Below are 22,820 nucleotides of genomic sequence, written 5' to 3' on the forward strand. Positions count from 1 at the left end.
TTGATGCAAGACAGGCACTTGATGTTGACTCAGCTGGATAGGTATCTAGTTATATTCCCTCTGAAAGTGACAGGAGGATATAAGTGCCAGCCCTAATGCCGAGAAGCAAAATAAGTTACCTTTTCTATGAATTTCTGTAGGACACTAGGATTTAAATTACATTACACAGGAGTTTCCAACTCTGGCCGGGGAGAGTTACTTGATCTTCTTCATTTTTACTGAAATTGCATTGTCTTAAACGCTCAAGTAACCTCATATTGCAGCATGCCACCCAATCAGCTTTCACAGTATGGAATGATAAGTAAATACATTTTCATATTTTTAAGTCCTTAATTAGTTTCGTATTAAACTGGTATCTGTGAGCCATATCCCTTGATTTCTTGTTGAGGTTCAAGTTTTGGGTTAATGGCATTCTATTTCAAGATTTTGTGTCAAACAAAAGTATTTTTGCAACTAACTGGTTTAATTTTATTTTCTCTATTTACAAGTTAACAGTGTAGTTGGTAGTAATACTTGAGTCACAGCTGATAATAAAATGTACAGACTGATAAAAGTAAGTGCATAATTAACAAGGACAGCAAACAATGAAGTAAATAAGACAAAAAAGGTTTTGCATCTCATATGTATTCTCTCATTTTTTTCCCCCTTAATTTGGGTGCAATAGTTCTTGTGTGAACCTGTGATTACACTGTCAAGGTCAATTAATAAAATTGACATTTTGCTCATCTCAATTGATAAATATCAGCATTGTCTATTAATCTGCAGGAGAGCTGCGATCTTGCCATGTTGAATTTACACCTCATGGAAGATAGTACATTTGCACTTTTCTATAGTACAGTACACTCTACATTTACACATGATTTACTTTCTAACAAGCATTAGGGCATCAGCATTTTGGTTAGGACTGTGTGTGTGTGTTTTGGTCTGTCTATCAGTCTGTCTGTCTGCCCGTTTGTTGATCTATTTTGTAAAGCTCTATATATTTCTTTGCAAAGCCTCTATAACATTTTTCTGAATAGTTGACATACACAGCTGCCACATGCTTAGATGAAGTACAAAGCTTCACTTAGCAAAAATAACAAAACAAAACGCCAGGGTGTTACTGCCTTGCAACAATTAGTAAAATGTGTTAAATATCCCCATGCTCAGCAACTAAAAGATTTGGAGCTGACAGCTGTGAAGTGATGTGTGGTTTTGAGCAGCCCTAAGTCAGTGCTCAGTGGGGTATGGGAAGACCGTGGTAATGAAGATGCAGTGCAGGGCGTGCGGAGGAACAGGAATTCATCTCCTGAGTTCCTCTCTCCTGCTGGCGGGAGTCCAGCTGTGTCAGCACACCAACCGATGACACTCTGTTGTCAAACAACACTCAGGCTGCTAAAACAAATTGTACCTGTTACCGTTCGGAGTGATTAGTGTTTCTTTTGGCAAAGGCAATTTCAATATTCTGCTGGCCTTTTTTCGTCAAAGATCATTTGTTATTTTGCAAACGTTGAATTGCATTTGCTTTTCCTGTGTATGAAATCTTGGATATACAAACATTTGAATGGGATCTGGGAAAAACAGTAGATTGAAGTGAAATGCCTCTTTGAAAACACCTGTATTTGACGTCCGTTTCCCCAATTACTTTACTATTGTCTTGATTAGTAGGGCTCCATTAGATTTAGCTTCCCTTAACCAAAAGCATTTTCACTTTGAAATGAAAATAAATTATGAACATTGAAATATAAATCACTAGGGTTTAATGAATGCTTCTGCTATATTAAATGCCTGTATTCAGTTCAAGAGTTGCATAATAACAACAGTCTTGGAAACAGTAGACACATCAATACAGGAGACCTATTGTTGACATATACAGTACTGTGCAAAAGTTTTAGGCAGGTGTAAAAAAAATGCTGTAAAGTAAATGCTTTCAAAAATAGACATGTTAATAGATTATATTTATCAATTAACAAAATGCAAAGCGAGTGAACAGATCAAATCTCAGTCAAATCCATATTTGTTGTGACCACCCTTTGCCTACAAAACAGCATAAATTCTTCTATGTACACTTGCACACAGTCAGGGATTTTGTAGGCATATAGTCAGGTGTCTGATTAAACAATTATACCAAACAGGTGCTAATGATCATCAATTCAATATGTAGGTTTAAACACAATCATTAACTGAAACAGAAACCGCTGTGTAGGAGGAATAAAACTGGGTGAGGAACAGCCAAACTCAGCTAACAAGGTGAGGGTGATGAAGACAGTTTACTGTCAAAAGTCATACACCATGGCAAGACTGAGCACAGCAACAAGACACAAGGTAGTTCTACTGCAGCAGCAAGGTCTCTCCCAGGCACAAATTTCAAGACAGACAGGGGTTTCCAGATGTGCTGTCCAAGCTCTTTTGAAGAAGCACAAAGAAACGGGCAACGTTGAGGACCGTAGACGCAGTGGTCAGCCAAGGAGACTTACTGCAGCAGATGAAAGACACATCATGTTTACTTCCCTTCGCAATCGGAAGATGTCCAGCAGTGCCATCGGCTCAGCGTAAAGAAGATCAAGGAGTCCTGGAAGTGATGGTGTGGCCCTCACAGAGCCCTGATCTCAACATCATCGAGTCTATCTGGGATTACATGGAGAGAGAAGCAACTGAGGCTGCCTAAATCCACAGAAGAACTGTGGTTAATTCTCCAAGGTGTTTGGGCCAACCTACCTGCCGAGTTCCTTCCAAAACTGTGTGCAAGTGTACCTAGAAGAATTGATGCTGTTTTGAAGGCAAAGGGTGGTCACACCAAATACTGATTTGATGTAGATTTTTCTTCTGTTCACTTACTTTGCATTTAGTTTGATGAATATAATCTATTGACATGTCTATTTTGGAAAGCATTCTTACTTTACAGCATTTTTTTACACCTGCCTAAAACTTTTGCACAGTACTGTATTTCAAACTGTTTCTAAATTGTTTGTTTCAAATGATGGGGATGTTACAATTATTTATTTAGAAACAAAACATTATTTTATTTGAAGTGTTGAGATATTTGATATAGTGGGTCAGCAGTATAGTTATATTTTTGTGTTACTGTGCAGACAAAATCGTTAAAAGGCAGTGTTTCAATCCTCAAATGTGTGTGCGTTTTCCTGTTGCTACTGTTGAACTGGGTCATCAGATGCAGGGCCTGGAGCAGAGCAAGCATCAAGGATTTGTCTCCAACAAAAAACAGACCCTGGGATTTGCCCTCCAGCTGAACTGAGGCCCACTGATTAGAACAGGATTACATTAGGAATATGGATTTTCTTTTTACTTTATATTTTTGTTTTCTTGTCCTTTTTGAAGGAAGGGGTGTATTACTCCTCTATGATTTCATGTTTACACTCATCCAAACAACATACGCTAATCCCATTGAAGAATCCACTCTTCTCCCCGTACATTTTTGTTCATGTTCATTATTCATATCTCATTCTTTACTGTTAGTAGCAATGGGGTAGATATACTTAATGATAGGGGCCTTAAACATTGGTTGTAACAGCTTGCCTTTTTCATTCTTGGTCTCGCATACCATTAACTCAAAGTGGCTTACATTAGTGACAGCTTTAAAAACAGCTGTCACAAAATAGGATGTAAATGGGGTGATATTAATACCAAGGGATTATAAGAAACCATTGTCTTATTCATGAAGCAGTTTAAAGTGGTCTATTACACTTGATGGTCCACTTTTAAGACGGATGATGTTTTATATGTTAAAATCAAGAAGGACTCCGAGTAGCACTATTGATGAAACCCTAATGTCCATTATCTTAATGTAGTCCATTAACTGGAGTCTGAACCTGGCAGAAGGCATTATGCCAATATCATATACTGCTTGCTTGACAATCCTAAATATGCAAAATGATTACTTTTACTAATGGGATTCAGTATGAGTATGAATGAAGAGTTTCCTTTGCAGCCTTTGGCATAAATATGGTTTGACATTCTAAAACATAACGGTTCTGTTTGTCCATATGAACATTTGTTTAAATGCTGTACAGGAATCTTGATGTGAAATTTTAACCTAAAATTCACCACTGTACCACTTAGTGTCTTTTACTTCAGTTTGCATCATACGTACACCCAATTACCCGTATCTCTGTTAATAAGCAAGTGGGATGACATGGTTTTAAGTTATATTCATGTGATTAGAAAATAATGTGAGGTAGAGTTATTCCTTTAAAGGCGAATCGGTGATCTTGACGAGAAGCAGGCAGGGACAATAACTACCTCCGTTCCAGTGGCCATCTCTTCAACACCTCATTATCCTGCTTTTTAAACTACACTGTCAAAGCTGTCAAAGTGCAGTGTGTGTATAATTTGGCCTTTGTTTAGAAAAGGAGGACATTCACATTGTTGCCAGGTTAATGATTTTAGGATTAAATGCATATATGGCTGAAAGTTTAGATTTTTTCAGGTTCTTCAAAATTATTTTCTTGCTGGTGTAGTTTAAAAAAAAAAAAAAATGTTTGAAAATGACTGGCTCTGTGAAGCAAAGGTGTGTGTGTGTGTGTGTGTGTGTGTGACCAAATTAATTTGTGAAGAATATGTGGTAGGGATGAAATCAAAGTGACTGATCTGCTAATTGCAATTTATAACCCAGTATTTAATTTAGTTTTTGTATGTGAAGAAGAAAATGTCAAAAACAAAAGCTATAAGAGTACAGGTTTGTAAATTGTAATTGCAGTTGTCAAACTTTTGATCAAATCCTAGACAATATTATTTGTCTGAATCAGCTATAATAATCTGTCCATACCACTTTGTTGATTTCCTCTGTTGATTTTACACTGATACTTCCAAGCAGTTTTATATTATATAGTCAGTTTGGTTATAGTCATAAGTATTTAATAACTCTTATAATGTCATACGTGACTAAATGGTAAATTCTAGTCTATGGATATGTATAATTTAGTCTAGTAGTTTTCCATATAGATGACCTTTTGACAGATTGTTATTTTCTTGTTCTTGGCAACTGATAATGTGTGGAAAGTGAGTAAAATCTCACTTGAAAGCGAATCCACGTTTCCAGCACATAGCTCATGTTAAATTATGTGTTTTAACTCACAGCCAAAATCTGGTCTGGGGGGACAGGTTGGTAGACGTTCATTCTTTACCACTAAAAAGAAAAGAAATGAGAATATTATCAACTCATTTTTTATTTGAAGTCATACAGATTTTATATGATCCCAATTTTTTATTTTAATAATATGCTAACTTGTATGTGTATTTGCTTTCCGTTTCCTTTGATATGTTATGGTTTTAAGGGGTCTGGATATTAGGGGGTTGTATTTTCTCTATTTTTGGTTTACTACTTAAATTAGGTTTCCTAAGCTTTATGACTTTACTGTTCCTGGAAGTCTCCTTTTATTTATGAGCTGGTGTAACATTCAGCTGTTTTTTTTATGCTTTCCACTTTCAGATGTCTTGAAGAGACTTTAACACTATGAAAGTGTGTTACCACCAAACATAGTTAATCAATGAATCACCCAACAGGGGTTCTTTAGCTGACTATCACATATCTTAAGTACTTAAATTCAACCCCACAAATGAATGCAATAAATTCTTCCTCATCAAGAAATGAAGCTAAAACTCATAATTTGTATATTTTTTTAGGTTTTGTTGAAATGATGATAAATTACTGTTTTTTGCAGAGAGTTCATTTCCTGCCACAGTTTCAGATCACTGATTAGATTACTTATGCAATTATTTCTTTTACAGTATACTGACGAGCTCGCACACCTTGTAGAGTCTAAATTCAGCCCATATCAAGGTCACAACTCATTCCGGGAGAAGTACTTCAGTGGCTTAACGAAGAAGACGGGCATGCAGGAGGCTAAGAACTTGAAAATTGAAGGCTGAATCATAGGTTTCTCATTTTCACTCAGGGGACTGGAATATAACACGTTATGCAAATCTGCTGAATATGGAAGCATTTCTTGCTCCGAGTTTTATTATTTGTTTTTACTATGTTAAATGTGAAGTTTCTTATTCATGTCATCCATTGTTTGTGACTATTTAGATTCAAAATTGCAAGATTGAATTAGTTTCTGAACTACCAAAGATCATTTCTGTTTAGGATTGGGCCATTGTACTCTTGCATTTTGTTGCCTTAATTGTTGTGGCGCAGTTAAGTGATACAATATTCACCGAGTTCGATTCAAACGTGCCCAGTTCTGCATGTTACTGACATCCTAAAGCTTTGTAAATATTTGTCTAGCATCCAGATACACTATATTGGAACTGTGTATTAATAAATTGTCTTCCATTTAAGCAATGGAATGTATCTGTTAATTTCTTTGGGGGTTGTTTCAAAACTTTGATGTAATTTTTAAATAAAGTTGTTAGCTGATGTTTTAATCTTAATACTGGAGAGCCTCTTTTAACTTCATCATTTGATTATTAAATCTCTGCATTTTATTTTTAATATCTTGTAGGCCTTCGAATTTAAACGAGTAAGTGAGGGCAAGCCAACATCTTGACATCCCTGGTACCTGTTCTTAAAAAGCTTCGTTTTTTAGGTAATGTGACTCAGACAGACTTCTCATATACGTTCATGCATCGCTACAATATCAGACTTGCTTTTCAATATAAACACCTATAATTATCTGTATATTGCAGTTTAGTGCTCAAATGTGTATGTGTATCTGCCTGTTGATTGTCCTCTGTGCATTTCATAAGCATTCAAGCTCAGCGATTTACAGCTCTCCAGATGTCCTGCCGTTTTTCATTCCAAAACGGCTGATCGTGACAAACTGCAGCCTTTTTTGTTGATGTATTGCTCATCTCTCCGCTTTGTTTTCTTTTGCCAACTTTTGAAGGTTTACTTTTTCTAGGGATGGTCTGAGGGATTTGTAACACCCACAGATTTCTGTAGGGAACTGTCATTTGAATCATTGGCATGATAATCAGTAGTCGAGGCTTTGTGGAAAACCCACAGCCTTTTCCAGTGCTGGGCTTATTAATGCGAAGCCAGTGCTCATACATGAAAAAGGTTTCAGCTGTTCATCTCGGTTTGTAACGCACGCTCTGTTTAACAGTACACTGTGTCCGGTTAGCAGAATCAGACACAAGTTATAAAATATTTTCAGCATCTGTCTCACTGTACCCTGAGTGTGAAAACCCAAATTATTTATAATATATATTTTCTCCATCGACTACAAAGACAGAAGAGACGTGCAGTTCACTGCGGCCTGCTGATTTCCCTAACAGCCTTCTTGTAGTCAATGCATGTTTTGTAAAATATAATTTTAATGATATCCTTGGATATTATTAAAAAATGAATTTATGCCATCCATTACCCTTGTTTAAGAAAACAAATTGACAGGGGGTTATGAATAGCTCCACTGGAGATATTAAAGCTCATTCTTCCAGCGCTAAACTTCATTTGCCAGTTGTTGCCAATTTATAGCTTAGTAAGGCTCTCATTTATTTACATTTGGGAATGCAAGGCGCCCTGCTGGTGCTGTAACTCTATCCTCTGTACCCCAAGTTCATACGAACGGCTGGTTTACTTTAATAAAACACGGACAATGCACCTGGAGATCACTGCAGACAGGTATGTTTAGTGCACAAAAACAGTTGACAAGTACATTAAGAATAAATATCGTAACGCTTTCCTACACTGGTGGTGACTTGGATGCCGTCCATTAGTGTAGAAAAGTTCTTTCTCTTGGCTCTGGTTTTAATACATCTTCTCTCCTAGTTCCCTATTTGAGTGCATTTACAGTTCATGGTGATACTGTAACCTTTAAATTCTAGGCCTGTTCATCTGTGATCTCATTTTCTGACTATTTACTTTCCTTCACTCAAAAGTATATATTTTGAACTTGATTACTTTGTGTATACCATCCTAATAGCAGACAAGTTATGAAATTAGTTGTGGATCCCTTCCTGATTATGATTTTTGTTCCCAATGAGGCATTTTGACTGAAAGAAAATTAAAAAAGCCTCTCAGAAAACCTGTTTTTCTTTTTATCTTTATGATGTTATGTTGGGTTTGTGTATTTCTTGTGTAAAAATTAAACCCTTCTACAACCCTTCCTGAGGCTAATCAATGACATTGAAGTATGTTTAATACATCACCTATGGGCCCTCAAATTGATGTACCACACCAGGGGTGGCCAACCCTGTTCGAGAAACAATCCTGCAGGGTTTCCAGGTCTCTCTAAATTGATGGATACCTTGAAAACAGGGACATTTTGCCTAATTAAGACCCATAGTTGGCTCAAGTAAGCAGTTAATGATCTGGATAGAACAAAAACCTATAGAAAATGGCTCTGCAGGACCAGAGTTAGCCAGCCCTGCACTACACCATTGTCCAAAAAGGCACACTACATACTGTTGGCCATAGTGTTGTCACCAGACATTATTGCAGTGTCTCTTAAGCGTTTTTTGAAAATGAAATTTAGCTTTACTGGGATGTTCATTGTTTTCACAAGAAAAAATGCATTATTACTAAACCTACAGCACTGTACACCCCCACAGTTGTACCAACACGTCAGGATGTCAAATGCAATGTATTTTGCAGTCTGGGCATTTGCTCCCTAAATCCTGAACTGAGACATGGAATGCACAAAAACATAACTTCCATCATCTTCTGTTGAGCATGCTGGGGGGGAAATGAAGTCGCCATTTCATATAGGCCTCGATGATAACACGTCAAAACAAACAAAACACAATGTACGAGGTGAAATGAAAATAAAGCGTAACTGCTGGATTAAAAAATGACGTTAGAAATTTGGTCATGATGAGAAACGTTGATGACAAGGGAAGAGAAAAATGCGGTGTATCTTTCAGCATCCAGACCTTATTAGATCAACAGGCACGATTCTGCCACTGTCACACGTGTGCATTACCCTGTCCTCTTCATCCCATACCTACTGATGAACGAGGTTGTCAAGACCGTTCCCTGATGCATCCCTATACAAGCCCAGCTATTTTCTACATGCTTATACAGGTTGAGAATGTCTTTTTCTGGAATCAGTTTTATAATAAGACAACACAAACATGGCGATATATCTGTATTTGATTTCATTCTTTACATTTGTGTATTTCCATTTCCATTCCTTTTGTGTAAATGAAATTCTCAAGTATATTGCATGGTACTAACTAACCTGACCCAATTGTATTTTGGGGGGGATTTTGACAGTGTAAGCACAACAATAATTGTCTTGTCTGTTACCTATAGGCACAGCCTGATTTCACACCTTCCTATGGGATCTAGGATATAAGACATGTTGTGAACTTTGAATGGAGGCTTTCAATGGTTCTGTTATGGTGGTCTAGTGGAGATGTGGCAGCCCAGTTGTCTGAACGCTAATCATGTGACCAGTGCACCCAAGATGAATGTTAAACACTGAGAGGACGACTGCTGGGATCAGTCAAGGAGAGAGAGTCAGTCAGACAGTGGGGTGATCAGCGTTCAGTTGAGACAGCCCTATATATCATTATTGACTTCTTAACAGACGCCCTTACCCGATCCTCAAGACAATGAAATCATTCTCCTGCTTCGCTTCCCAGGACCTGAATGTGTGTGTATATACTTGCTTTCTTTGTTTTAAAAAAAACCTCTACTTTGACAAGTAAAATATTTTCTGGTGGAAAACTGCGTGCTAAGTTGCTGTGGGTAAAGCTGGTGATGGATTCCACAGACACAGCTGCGCTGGAGGAGAGGTGTTGACAACAGGCGTCATTCCCACTTTGTGCAAATTATCCCAGCACGCACCGTGACTTCCTGTAATTGCTGTTATATATGAAGTTAACATTTATGCTAGGTGAAATGCTATGTTCGAGGGAGGATGTTGTGTCAAATTAGTACGGTTAACTTTTGACAGACAAAATTAGCTCGTAAAGGGACACTCTTGTTTTAGCTTAAAAGGTTGTGGTGTGAAATCGTAGTCATAGATGGTGATTTAGATGTCCTTCTTTCTTAACTGCAGTGTAGTATATTACTGGGTAATAAAGAATCCATGTGGCATTGTGGTTAAGAAAATATTTAGTCTGCAAGGTCAAAGATTTCTATTAACAGACAGCTGGCTTAGACCAGCAATAATCATTACCACAGAGGTATTTTTTTTTCTCTCTAACATGGTTGTACATTTCCTAGGTGGTAAAGAAAACAAGTCATCGATTAACAAGAGTTTACAGTGATTGACATAATATAATCCCTCTGAGACTTTTAATGTTGTTTTTTGGAAAAGTATTCTCAAAATATTTTGTCTGGCTATACAGTATGATATGTAGATTACATTGAAGATCGTCCTGTGCTCACGGTCAACAGTAAGTGTTGTTATAGATGGCAAAAAATGTCATGGATGAGTGTGAAGGTCAGCTGCTATATACAAGGGCAAAGGTCTTGTAAATCTGTAGGTGTGATTCTAGCTTCAGAAAACAAAATTAAAGCCAGAGCAATAATGAGGTAGAGGTTTAGTCTTACAGATCAGTTTCTTCTAAAATAGAGAACAGGCAAGATATCCATCAAAATATAAACAGTACTGGCACTGAATAGGAAACTCCGAACTTTATAACTAACAAATAAATGGAATGTGTTCAAAGGCAAATTTTGCAATTTTCATGCATTTTGATATGTTTCATCAATAGTTTACTTTTATATTCTTGACCTCTTCACCATCAAAATCACATTTGTTAACTATTTTGATTAGATTTGCAACAGAATAAGAAAATACAAAACCAAAAAGCATTTTTACACTTTGGCATTGATTCCCAGTTACAAAAATATTTAGAAATGGATACTTTCAACCCAAGTCTTGAGTTTAGTCTCACTGTCTTTTCAAAGTATTTATTATGGTTTTATGAAGCATCGTTTGAAACTTCAGTATGGTTTAGAGTTTTCACTTTACAAAAGAGCAATCATCCTCGAGTGAACAAGGTTGGGCTAATTCCGAATCTGAACAAGGCCTACGGAGACTATAATGCAAGAGCCCAGACTAGAAAACATCTTGAACCCTTTACATAAAATGGGTTCTTGTGTGTCCAGTTTATTTTTCACTTGTACTCCATTAACAACCCAAAGTTTGGTGAAATGAAATATCTGAAGAGTGATGAATAGCTAAGAGTCCCAGATCACATGCTGATAACTTTCATTTGGGAGCTAATGTATTTATGTGTGTTAGAAGTGCCTGTTTAGATTAATCCCAGGCAGATGAAATGTCTTCAAGCATGAGAACAAGATTAGTTCATACGAAGAGTTGTGTTATGGTAGTACATTAAATAAACAGCATCCTCAACCCCAATGTATGAAAATACACAAATGTCTGAATTTGAGACCATTCTTTACTTTTCACCTTATTCATAAATGTTTCATAAAGATGAAGCCTTAGTTACTTGTTTGTATTTTTCTAGCATCAAAAAGGGATGTAAGATTTCATTTTGTTTTTACAGTTAAACTACTGTTCCATATCTTAAGAATATGCTGTTTGACATTATACATTTGCAAATATACAACTCACTTGTTTGTTGAAATGAATCAGGATTTACCCATGAAAATCTATCATCTTTTGACAACCAGGTCGGTCTTGTTGGAGATTACATCTAATACAGTACTGATGCTTCCAGGAGGAAATATATGAGGTGAGAAACCACAGACTGTTTCTGACCCAAATCTAAATTATAGGCCTTATTGAAAACCCAGGCCTTTAACTCCACGGGCCTGGGGCAGATCAAAAAAGCTCTAGTGACTATGGAAGGAATGTATTTTTCAGAGTTACAGTTGCTGATCCAAAGTTAGTAATTTTCTGCACTAAGTCTAAGCAAAAGCAGACACCGAAGGCTGTAATCCTCTGAGGAAGTGACTAGGAACAGAAAACCAAAGGAAGCTAATCCACCTACATTTCAGCCTAAGGTTGTAATATATTGCTGAGACCTCATTCCTTTGGGCTCGATGTCTTTATGGACAGAGGTCTACATGTCTGCTTCCTCTTCCAAACCAAATCCTTTGACTCTTTGAATCAGGGTGGTAAAGTGGTTTGTGCCACATGCTTTGGTTGTGTTGGTATCAAGGTACAGAACAGAGATCAATTGCAACTTGATTAATTGTTGTTTGAAAAGCCTTGAAATTCAGTTATTTCATGGTATTGTTACTGCTACTTTGCATGCATGTATTCTAGTCCCATGAAGTGGAAATTGTAATTACAATCATGCACTGATATATATATATATATATATATATATATATATATATACACTCACCTAAAGGATTATTAGGAACACCATACTAATACTGTGTTTGACCCCCTTTCGCCTTCAGAACTGCCTTAATTCTACGTGGCATTGATTCAACAAGGTGCTGAAAGCATTCTTTAGAAATGTTGGCCCATATTGATAGGATAGCATCTTGCAGTTGATGGAGATTTGTGGGATGCACATCCAGGGCACGAAGCTCCCGTTCCACCACATCCCAAAGATGCTCTATTGGGTTGAGATCTGGTGACTGTGGGGGCCAGTTTAGTACAGTGAACTCATTGTCATGTTCAAGAAACCAATTTGAAATGATTCGACCTTTGTGACATGGTGCATTATCCTGCTGGAAGTAGCCATCAGAGGATGGGTACATGGTGGTCATAAAGGGATGGACATGGTCAGAAACAATGCTCAGGTAGGCCGTGGCATTTAAATGATGCCCAATTGGCACTAAGGGGCCTAAAGTGTGCCAAGAAAACATCCCCCACACCATTACACCACCACCACCAGCCTGCACAGTGGTAACAAGGCATGATGGATCCATGTTCTCATTCTGTTTACGCCAAATTCTGACTCTACCATCTGAATGTCTCAACAGAAATCGAGACTCATCAGACCAGGCAACATTTTTCCAGTCTTCAACTGTCCAATTTTGGTGAGCTTGTGCAAATTGTAGCCTCTTTGTCCTATTTGTAGTGGAGATGAGTGGTACCCGGTGGGGTCTTCTGCTGTTGTAGCCCATCCGCCTCAAGGTTGTACGTGTTGTGGCTGCACAAATGCTTTGCTGCATACCTCGGTTGTAACGAGTGGTTATTTCAGTCAAAGTTGCTCTTCTATCAGCTTGAATCAGTCGACCCATTCTCCTCTGACCTCTAGCATCAACAAGGCATTTTCGCCCACAGGACTGCCGCATACTGGATGTTTTTCCCTTTTCACACCATTCTTTGTAAACCCTAGAAATGGTTGTGCGTGAAAATCCCAGTAACTGAGCAGATTGTGAAATACTCAGACCGGCCCGTCTGGCACCAACAACCATGCCACGCTCAAAATTGCTTAAATCACCTTTCTTTCCCATTCAGACATTCAGTTTGGAGTTCAGGAGATTGTCTTGACCAGGACCACACCCCTAAATGCATTGAAGCAACTGCCATGTGATTAGTTGGTTAGATAATTGCATTAATGAGAAATTGAACAGGTGTTCCTAATAATCCTTTAGGTGAGTGTATATATATATATATATATATATATATATATATATATATACACTTTATTTATTTATTTATTTATTTTTTCTGTGAACCACTGTGAAATATTAGAATTTTTTCCCTTTCCTTTACCTTGAAATGCAGATATCATTCTGTGCAATTCTTAAATGCTGTAGGTGCTGACAAGAATATCTGCCATTCGTAGTAGTTAAACTCATCAGTGTGAATTAATGCATTTGTCATTGAAAAGATTAAATGTTCTGTCCATAACGACACAGAACATGCTCTTGTCATAACAGCCACCACCACCACCATTCTCCTCATAATCTTATGTTTCGGTATTCATAAGTAAGGCGTTGAGCTGCCATTATATACTGTATTAGCATGATGGAATGCAGTAGCACAGTCGAGCCAAGTGTTCTGCTTTGTACATTTAGGTACCTTTGTTCAGGTACATCAACAGTATGATAACACAAAGACTCAAAATAATTTGACGGCCGGTGATACAATCTCCTACAACAGTTTTAAGCATGTAGTTTTCTTTCAGATTTGTTTTAATCTTCCATTCACTTGTGTTGTTAAACTCACATTTTACTTCACTTATTATCAGAAGCTTAGATTACATTAGGGACTTGCAGTGCAGAACAATTTGTTGATAACCTGCTGGTCTATCAATTATTTTGTTTGCTCCTGACACCAACTTATATAAATATGCAAACAAGTAAAGTAGGGAGCTTAATTGTTTTAGGGTAAGAGCCACAGGTTGTCCTTTTTATAAACAAACTTTGCTTTACTTCCATCATAAAAGGCTTAAAAAAAAGTATGTTCATACAAAAAAAACAACCAAAACAAATAAATACAGCTACCAGCCCACGCCGTTGCTCACCGCTGCACCGTATGTTGGGAAGCAGACATATAAATAAAAATGCTAAACCCTAAGTATAAACCACTGTCAGGGTGACCTCTATTTGTGCAGGTTTAATGCAATCCTGTTAATGTTACTGAGGACTGTAATAACATCTTATTGACGCTGTGGGAGTAGCGTTACAAAGTCAGCTTCGTGAAAGAGTGATTCATGCCTGGGTTGTTTTCAGTAATAATACTGACCTGCCATTAGGATGTGCTGTAAATCAGGGCAGACAGGAAAGGTACAACTGTTTGTTTTGCAGTGCAGCGGTAAGTTGAATAATAGCAAATAATGCCATCAACTAATATGTGTCTGAGAGGAAAACCTAGTTTGTGTCTGACTGAGAAGAGATGACATCAGCAGTACACATTCGTGAATCTTAGTAGATATATATTTTTAAATGATGTATTATAAAGATTTTGTTTTACACAATTCAAGTTGCAAAGTAGTTTTTTTTGTTTTTCTAAAACATATTGTCCAACATACGAGGTGAAGCATTCTGCTGTAGAGAGTTTCCATCTTTCATTGGACACATTGGTCTTGTTGGCTTTGGTAAAATGGGGGCTAGAATGAAAAATCACTTAGGATTCTTGGCTTCTGGGTTAATGAATTAGGTTCAAAGAGTGAAAAGATCTGGCTAGACAGTGGGCTCAAAAAGGGATCCATGGTCTTTAATTTTTCCTCACATAGTTCTAATTGCAAGTTCATGAATGCCCCAGAACGGAAGGTAAAATGTATTGCAACCCCTAATTAAAAGCAAAAACACAACTATGTATGCATCACCACTAGCAGATTAAATATGCCTTTTTACAGTCAAGTCATTTTTAATTCCATACAAATATTACCACAATGTGCTCAAAAGTCACAAGACAAAACAAAGATGTTTAGGTGAACAAAAGATAGAGCTAGACAGACACAAACACATCCTCCCACCTTTCCACCCAGAAATGTCCTGATGTTGGTCAGCACTCTTTGTACTTAGACCGCACTTGGAAAGCATTTGACTCATTTCTCAAATCCAAGTCAGGGCTTCTATGTTGTGTGTTTTAGGGAAGAACATTGCCTCACCCCTAACTTCAAACACCCAATCAGACAAAATTCAAATATTATTTGTATTTAGACTCTTTTTCATGCCTGTGTGGTTATGCATTGCAAAAGTGGAATTTACAGCACCATGCTGCCTAGAGATTGTTCCCCTTGTAAACAAACAGTTTCTGTGAATGCATTTTTCCACAGGGAGTTAGCCACGCTAGCTATTTTTACTAATTCTTCTAGGGGGTTTTACCACCACATTGTGATAAAAGTTTATTCCTGCACTACCCACGTGGATAAAACATATAATTACAAAGGGGTTGGCACTGGTGAAGGGGAACTATAATATTGTAAAGACACGCAGAAATATAATATGCACAAGGAAATGGCAGGAAATGTCCATTTAAAGTTAAGTAAGGGTAACTTAATTGGGGTGTTACTTCAGAAGGGATAGAAAATCATGGTTGTTACCTTTTTTATGGCGATGCAATTAAGAATGGAGAAACAATGAGTCAGTATTTACTCATCCAGCTTCCTGCAATTTCTCACTCAGATTCTTAATGATCTTAATAAGTATTGAAATAGATGAATTAACAAAATGTATGGATGGATATCAATGTTGAAATAATGTCTTATAAAATTATAAAAAGTTCGTAAAAAGTACATGTACAAAAAAGTGACTGTCCCTTCAGACATGTGGTGTACTGTATAATTTTCATTTCTCAGTTAACAAATCCTTCAAATTGTACTTCTTCAAAGGTCTTCATATGCATCACTGAATATAGTGTTTCATCAGGACTGGTCGCGTATGCTTCGATTTAGAGCTGTTATTAAGGTAAATAAAATGAAGCCATCTTTTTGAAACACTAAATCTACTATTTCTATGTGAAACCACAACTAAAGTACAGCATTTCAATTTGAAAAATAATGATTACCAAGCATTTCTATTCATACACCCTCCAAATCAGCCCCCACTTACTGCTGTGGGCAGCATGCTTAAAAAAGATGTCAAGATTAACTTTTAATTTGGTCAATCAATGCTAAAAAGCAGTTGTTATAGTGTTTAGGTGAATAAGAGTGCCCAGCAACATAGTTTTGAGACATTATGTTATTTATTTTGTATTCTTAGTTAAAAAAAGTTTAAGAAAGGACTGCCTGTGGTGATCCAGGTTCCTTTGAGCTTGGATATCAAACCAAGCCTAAGGGAGAGAGCTCAGGGAGACAGATAGTTCATAGTCATACTGAGACATTCATCCGTGTGCATGTGTGTGTTTTGAATGCGTGCCTTGAATGTGAAGAAGTCGTCTGATATAACTCAATCAAAGGGAATCCGAAATGATTTTCTCGGCACACCAAACCCAGAACTTGTCTGTGCTCCACTTTGGGTCTGTCTGGACAAGGAGCTCCTCTGCGATGGTGTTAAGTGACACAAACACATCATCAGTGCAGGTGTAATACATCTGCTGGGAGAAAGGAATCCACACCTGCAGAAGTTCAGCCACAGCCTAGCAGTGCCCATAAATAACAGCCGGTCTGCGAGCTGTAAATCAGCTGATGACGGTAAGGTGAAACTGTTTGTTTCATGGTGCAGTAGGAGTGCAATATAAATAAGATTTTTTTTTGTGCTGTAAATCATAGTGAAGCATCATTAGATCAACCACTTCAACAAAGAGAAACCTTAGATCCTTGAATCTACTGTTTAAAGGATGACTTGGTCCCTTTCTTAGTGTGAACAGAACATAGAAATGTAATTATGTGAGTGGCAAGCCAACTTAAGGTCCATCTTTTAGTTTTTCAGATCATAGCAGTAAGAGGACTGGTTGTTGAACTGTATCTGATTTTGTAAATTTAAATAAAGAAAATATTTTAATGCTTTTCGCTTAAGCCATTGGATTTCAGAAATCGTAGATAAATCAAATGTAAACAACAGCATAATAATCCTCTTGGTATCTCAACTGCCTGGAAGATGTTGGAAAAACCAAACAAAAGGAAAAAAGGAAAAAGGAAACTTAATCACAAACAGAAACTTGTTTGGATATTCTAATGCACCCCTTTAAGGGCACAGGGCTTACATTTTCAGAAAGTGAAATACCACTAGATGACAGGCTTGAGCAATGTAAAAAAAAACAAGAATGCTAGAAAGGTGCCCATTTAGTGCTGTACAGAGAAATACCTACTGTCTGTAGATATCTGGGGTTTAGTTCAAAGCTTCTTGCCTCCTACCCTTACAGTAGACTTCTTTAACCTCATTATGATTGTTGTATAAAACATGCTTTTTGATATATACAGGATTCTATCACCTCTCAACATTTGTGAGAAAATTGGGTTCATCAAAATCATACAGGCTTTGGTTTTGGATTTATTGGATTTAAGTGTCGCAACAGTTTACTACATTTCAAGCATAACACAAATTGCCATTTTAGGGAGTTAGGTGTCTTGGTCAATGGCTTAATAGTTAATGGGACTTAATAACTAATGAACAACTCAAGGCTGCATTTTGTGAAGCAAATCTGTTTCTAAAGATTGGACACCACTGACTTTCCCAAGAAAGGACATTGTTACAACTGACCAGCCATGCATTGTATGGGAGGAATTGTGTCTGCTGTCATACGAAGACAGGCTACAATGCAGCAAGTGCTGTGGATGATTCATTATCTTTAAAATGAGGTTTGGATGATGGCACATTTTAGCCTTTGCTGTGAAACCAGTAGTTCTGCAGATTGTCTTAACAGAATAAGTAGTAAATGTATGTAAGCAGAAATTCAGTTATTCTTCAAAATAAGGCAGGGCTCTGTACCTAATTTCACATTCAGAAATGGAGCTTGGTTCTTTGCCTACTCTACAAACAGAAATACTCATAGGATATGGAATAGAGATTCCCAGAGGATGTGGATTAGTCACCTGAGGGTTTACAGTGAGGGAAAAAAGTATTTGATCCCCTGCTGATTTTGTACGTTTGCCCACTGACAAAGAAATGATCAGTCTGTAATTTTAATGGTAGGTGTATTTTAACAGTGAGAGACAGAATAACAACAAAAAAATCCAGAAAAACGCATTTCAAAAAAGTTATAATTTGATTTGCATGTTAATGAGGGAAATAAGTATTTGATCCCCTCTCTTAAAGGGAGTGCTCCTAATCTCAGCTCGTTACCTGTATAAAAGACACCTGTCCACAGAAGCAACCAATCAATCAGATTCCAAACTCTCCACCATGGCCAAGACCAAAGAGCTGTCCAAGGATGTCAGGGACAAGATTGTAGACCTACACAAGGCTGGAATGGGCTACAAGACCATCGCCAAGCAGCTTGGTGAGAAGGTGACAACAGTTGGTGCGATTATTCGCAAATGGAAGAAACACAAAATAACTGTCAGTCTCCCACGGTCTGGGGCTCCATGCAAGATCTCACCTCGTGGAGTTTCAATGATCATGAGAACGGTGAGGAATCAGCCCAGATCTACACAGGAGGATCTTGTTAATGATCTCAAGGCAGCTGGGACCATAGTCACCAAGCAAACAATTGGTAACACACTACGCCGTGAAGGACTGAAATCCTGCAGCGCCCGCAAGGTCCCCCTGCTCAAGAAAGCACATGTACATCCCGTCTGAAGTTTGCCAATGAACATCTGAATGATTCAGAGGAGAACTGGGTGAAAGTGTTGTGGTCAGATGAGACCAAAATCGTGCTCTTTGGCATCAACTCAACTCACTGTGTTTGGAGGAGGAGGAATGACCCCAAGAACACCATCCCCACCGTCAAACATGGAGGTGGAAACATTATGCTTTGGGGGTGTTTTTCTGCTAAGGGGACAGGACAATTGCACAGCATCAAAGGGACGATGGACGGGGCCATGTACCGTCAAATCTTGGGTGAGAACCTCCTTCCCTCAGCCAGGGCATTGAAAATGGGTCGTGGATGGGTATTCCAGCATGACAATGACCCAAAACACACAGCCAAGGCAACAAAGGAGTGGCTCAAGAAGAAGCACATTAAGGTCCTGGAGTGGCCTAGCCAGTCTCCAGACCTTAATCCCATAGAAAATCTGTGGAGGGAGCTGAAGGTTCGAGTTGCCAAACGTCAGCCTCGAAACCTTAATGACTTGGAGAGGATCTGCAAAGAGGAGTGGGACAAAATCCCTCCTGAGATGTGTGCAAACCTGGTGGCCAACTACAAGAAACGTCTGACCTCTGTGATTGCCAACAAGGGTTTTGCCACCAAGTACTAAGTCGAAGGGGTCAAATACTTATTTCCCTCATTAACATGCAAATCAATGTATAACTTTTTTGAAATGCGTTTTTCTGGATTTTGTTGTTGTTATTCTGTCTCTCACTGTTAAAATACACCTACCATTAAAATTATAGACTGATCATTTCTTTGTCAGTGGGCAAACGTACAAAATCAGCAGGGGATCAAATACTTTTTTCCCTCACTGTATCTACGTAGCTCTGAAGATGATTTGCTCTGCCAGGCATTAAAACACAGCATGCAGTTCAACTCATTTAGAATCTTCCGGCTGACGGACAGCATGGGAAAAGGAGGCAACTCACACGAGGTAGTCTGAGTCGCTTGTCACATTAAGTAAGACAGATACTTTCAAAGAAGAGACTTTCTTTCATTAAATGGCTACTGCTGTGTCAATGTGCTGCTAAGCAACCCTTGAAAAGCCCCCTCAGTACAGGATATGTGTGTTCAATCTACTGTAGCTCCTCTCCACACTCTGAGGGGCTTTTCAGTTATGGGCAATTGCCTCTGTTTGTACTGATCTTGTATTGCATAGTAGTAGATGCACAGAAACAAAAAACAAGAAATACCAGAGATCTTGGAATGATACTTTACGTATTTTCCATTTCTGTCCCAAATTACTGTTGCATGTAAATGTTGTAGTAAATAAATTAGTCTGCATCGTGGGTGATATGTGTCATACTTTACATATTTTTTGTTGTTGTTGTTAGGTGGCTAAAGTAAATGGATACAGGATATGTATACTCACAATGAGAAGTTATATTTCTTAATATCTGTGGGAGACGGACTTACTGTCACTGTCACCTCTCCAACCTGCTAGTTCATTCTCAATCAGCCAATGGATATCTAGGGTTTAATGCCATTCCATTCCAAAATCCTCCACGTGATGAGTCAAACCTCATTCATTTCAGGAATTCTGCATTATAACCACACAGATTGTCATGTGTCCAAATTAAGGGTATGATGATAACATGTTTAAGCAATTACAAGGAACATAGGGGTTTAATTACTTTTATTTTTTGACACAGAGGGAGGTAGCATATCTGCCTTACTTATCCATCAGTAAAAGCTTACTAAAGAAGTTATTATTTTTCATATTTATTCTCTTGTGATATATACAGTAATACAGTATTTTTGTATTACTTTAGTATAAATACATGTTAAATTGGATTCATGTGTTGTTTTTTTCTATCTTTATGTGAATGAAAAGACAAATTCGCCTGTTTTCTCATTGGAAATAGTTAAATTTCAAAATATCACTGTCCTGGTCACAAAAGTTTGTGGGGGAATAATAGCCATTTTCTATACTTTTGAGGCATAAGCAATTGGGAAATAACACTTACTACCCATGAACAAAAATTGTGTTACATAGTGTAATTTATACAAGCTAAGGTCACAGTAAAGTGTGTGAATCTCTTGGTACCATTTCAAATTCTGGTTGCTGGTTTTGAATTGGGTGGAGCATGTTGATAGAATGGGAACACTGGTCCAAGCAGGAGGTAATAGAGGCTTCAGAGACAGTCAGGGGACAGTCAGTCTGCTAGACTGAGATAGGGGCATGACTTTCTAATGTTTTGAAAGGTGTAGAAACATGTTTCCAGACTTCCATAAAACACCAAAATAGGTGATGTATGCATGTTACTGGCTAAGCCACTGTTCAAGTCTCTCCCAGAAGGAGACGGAAGCAACTAACAGTTTCCAAACTGAGGAGCGAAGGAGGCATGCTTCTTAAGTTGTGGTTGAATGAAATAAACGGTTTCAGAAGCCACAAAACCTCATGTAAGAAGCAACTGCTTTGGGAACTGTAAATGGCTTTTGTAAAATCAAGTGTTATAGGCAGGTTTACAAGTCTCTTTTTAAACTTTTCTTTAAGATGAAGCCAAAATTCTGTTTATGTTGCCCTTTTCATTTTACTGTCATTAAAATATGTTGCTATGCAACCCTTCTGTAATAAAAACTTAAATAAACAACAGGTCTCCAACCTAAACACTATACAATGACTCAGGATTTTTTGCTTGTATGGTATAAAAGACTCCTGTAGTAGAGAAATCTGAGTCGGCCTCATGCATGACAAAAAACAAAATACTTCTCTGCCCAGGTCATTATCCAGATAAATACTCGTAACCAAGCTATTTCTGACACCAGTGATTATTTAGTTTGATGTAATTTGTAACAGGGCTTTCTATACAGTTACAATTACCAACACTGATGAGTAATTCAGTTTAAAGTCACTTAAAAACTTATATTACTTTTCATTTGCAGAGAAAAATGTCTGTTAGTCACCAGGGGTACAGCCCTGCCGTATTAAAACAGACACAATGGCATTGTCCAGTTTCCCCCCAGCTTCTTTGGTTTTGGTATTGTATAAATGTCAACCTGCATGTTGCAAAAGATTATTTGTATCCCTTCTGGGATCGATGTTGCTGTGTTTTAATGTACCACTTAATCAAGATATTGGGCATATAAATTAATTCCAAAACCTTACATTTTCTACAATTAATAATAGGTAAATAATATAAAATAGAATTTTGTTTTTCCAACCCCATAGACAGATGCCCTCAACTGCTCATGTTCTACCATTATCTAGAATTGTTACTCTGGGTAACCTTTCGCTGCATTTCAGTACTAGATTTCACTTTGAAACCTGTCCAAACCAACCCCCTAATTTTGTTTATCTTTGTTTTTCTGTCAGAAAATGTTTATTGCTTTCCAGCAATGTCTTGATTGTTCCAGTTTGGGGTCTTGATACATGAAACAGTTCGTTATGTTTTTTGTTTTTTTTCTGATGCCAGAATGTGGGATCAACAAATTGAAATTCCTTTTCTCTTTACTGTATAAAAAACATTCATTCCATATAAAGCAATGAAAGCAGAACCTTACTGAGACTTTATACCAGACTGCATAGCTGTATCATTTGGACAGAAGAGATACCATACTAGCAGTCCAGACTGGAAGGTTTACTGGTAATTGAAATGCTGAAATGTCAGTGTCAGCATGGCTTTAATGTATATTTTGCCATTAAGGTATCATTTCATGATCGTAAACTTTTATAGTCACATTAATGCTGGCTAGCTTTTCTACTTCATGCTGTGCAGGATTCTGCTGGAATCTTGGTACCAGTTCTAAAATACCAGATTCTTCTGGTCTTGTTGACTATATTTTCAATCATTGTTCAAACTTATGGTGGAACATTACCTTTTATTTAATCTGTGGAAATCATGATATGTA

At 37.6% G+C, this 22,820-nt stretch overlaps 1 protein-coding gene across 3 annotated transcripts in view; it reads left to right on the forward strand.

Annotated features, from left to right (window-relative positions):
• trmt11 (tRNA methyltransferase 11) overlaps positions 1–22,820 on the forward strand; it is a 35,962-nt gene that overhangs the window by 11,460 nt on the left and 1,682 nt on the right. For 2 of the 3 annotated variants that reach the window (XM_066702053.1, XM_066702044.1), the window contains exon 13: positions 5,728–6,372. The exons of the other annotated variant lie outside the window; for it this stretch is intronic. In XM_066702053.1, the coding sequence (XP_066558150.1) occupies positions 5,728–5,868 (141 nt within the window). In that variant the 3' untranslated portion in view covers positions 5,869–6,372. Of the gene's footprint in view, positions 1–5,727; positions 6,373–22,820 lie in introns of those variants that run through there. 3 annotated transcript variants of the gene reach the window in all.

This window comes from Amia ocellicauda, chromosome 1, assembly GCF_036373705.1.
Source record: "Amia ocellicauda isolate fAmiCal2 chromosome 1, fAmiCal2.hap1, whole genome shotgun sequence".
NCBI lineage: Eukaryota > Metazoa > Chordata > Actinopteri > Amiiformes > Amiidae > Amia > Amia ocellicauda.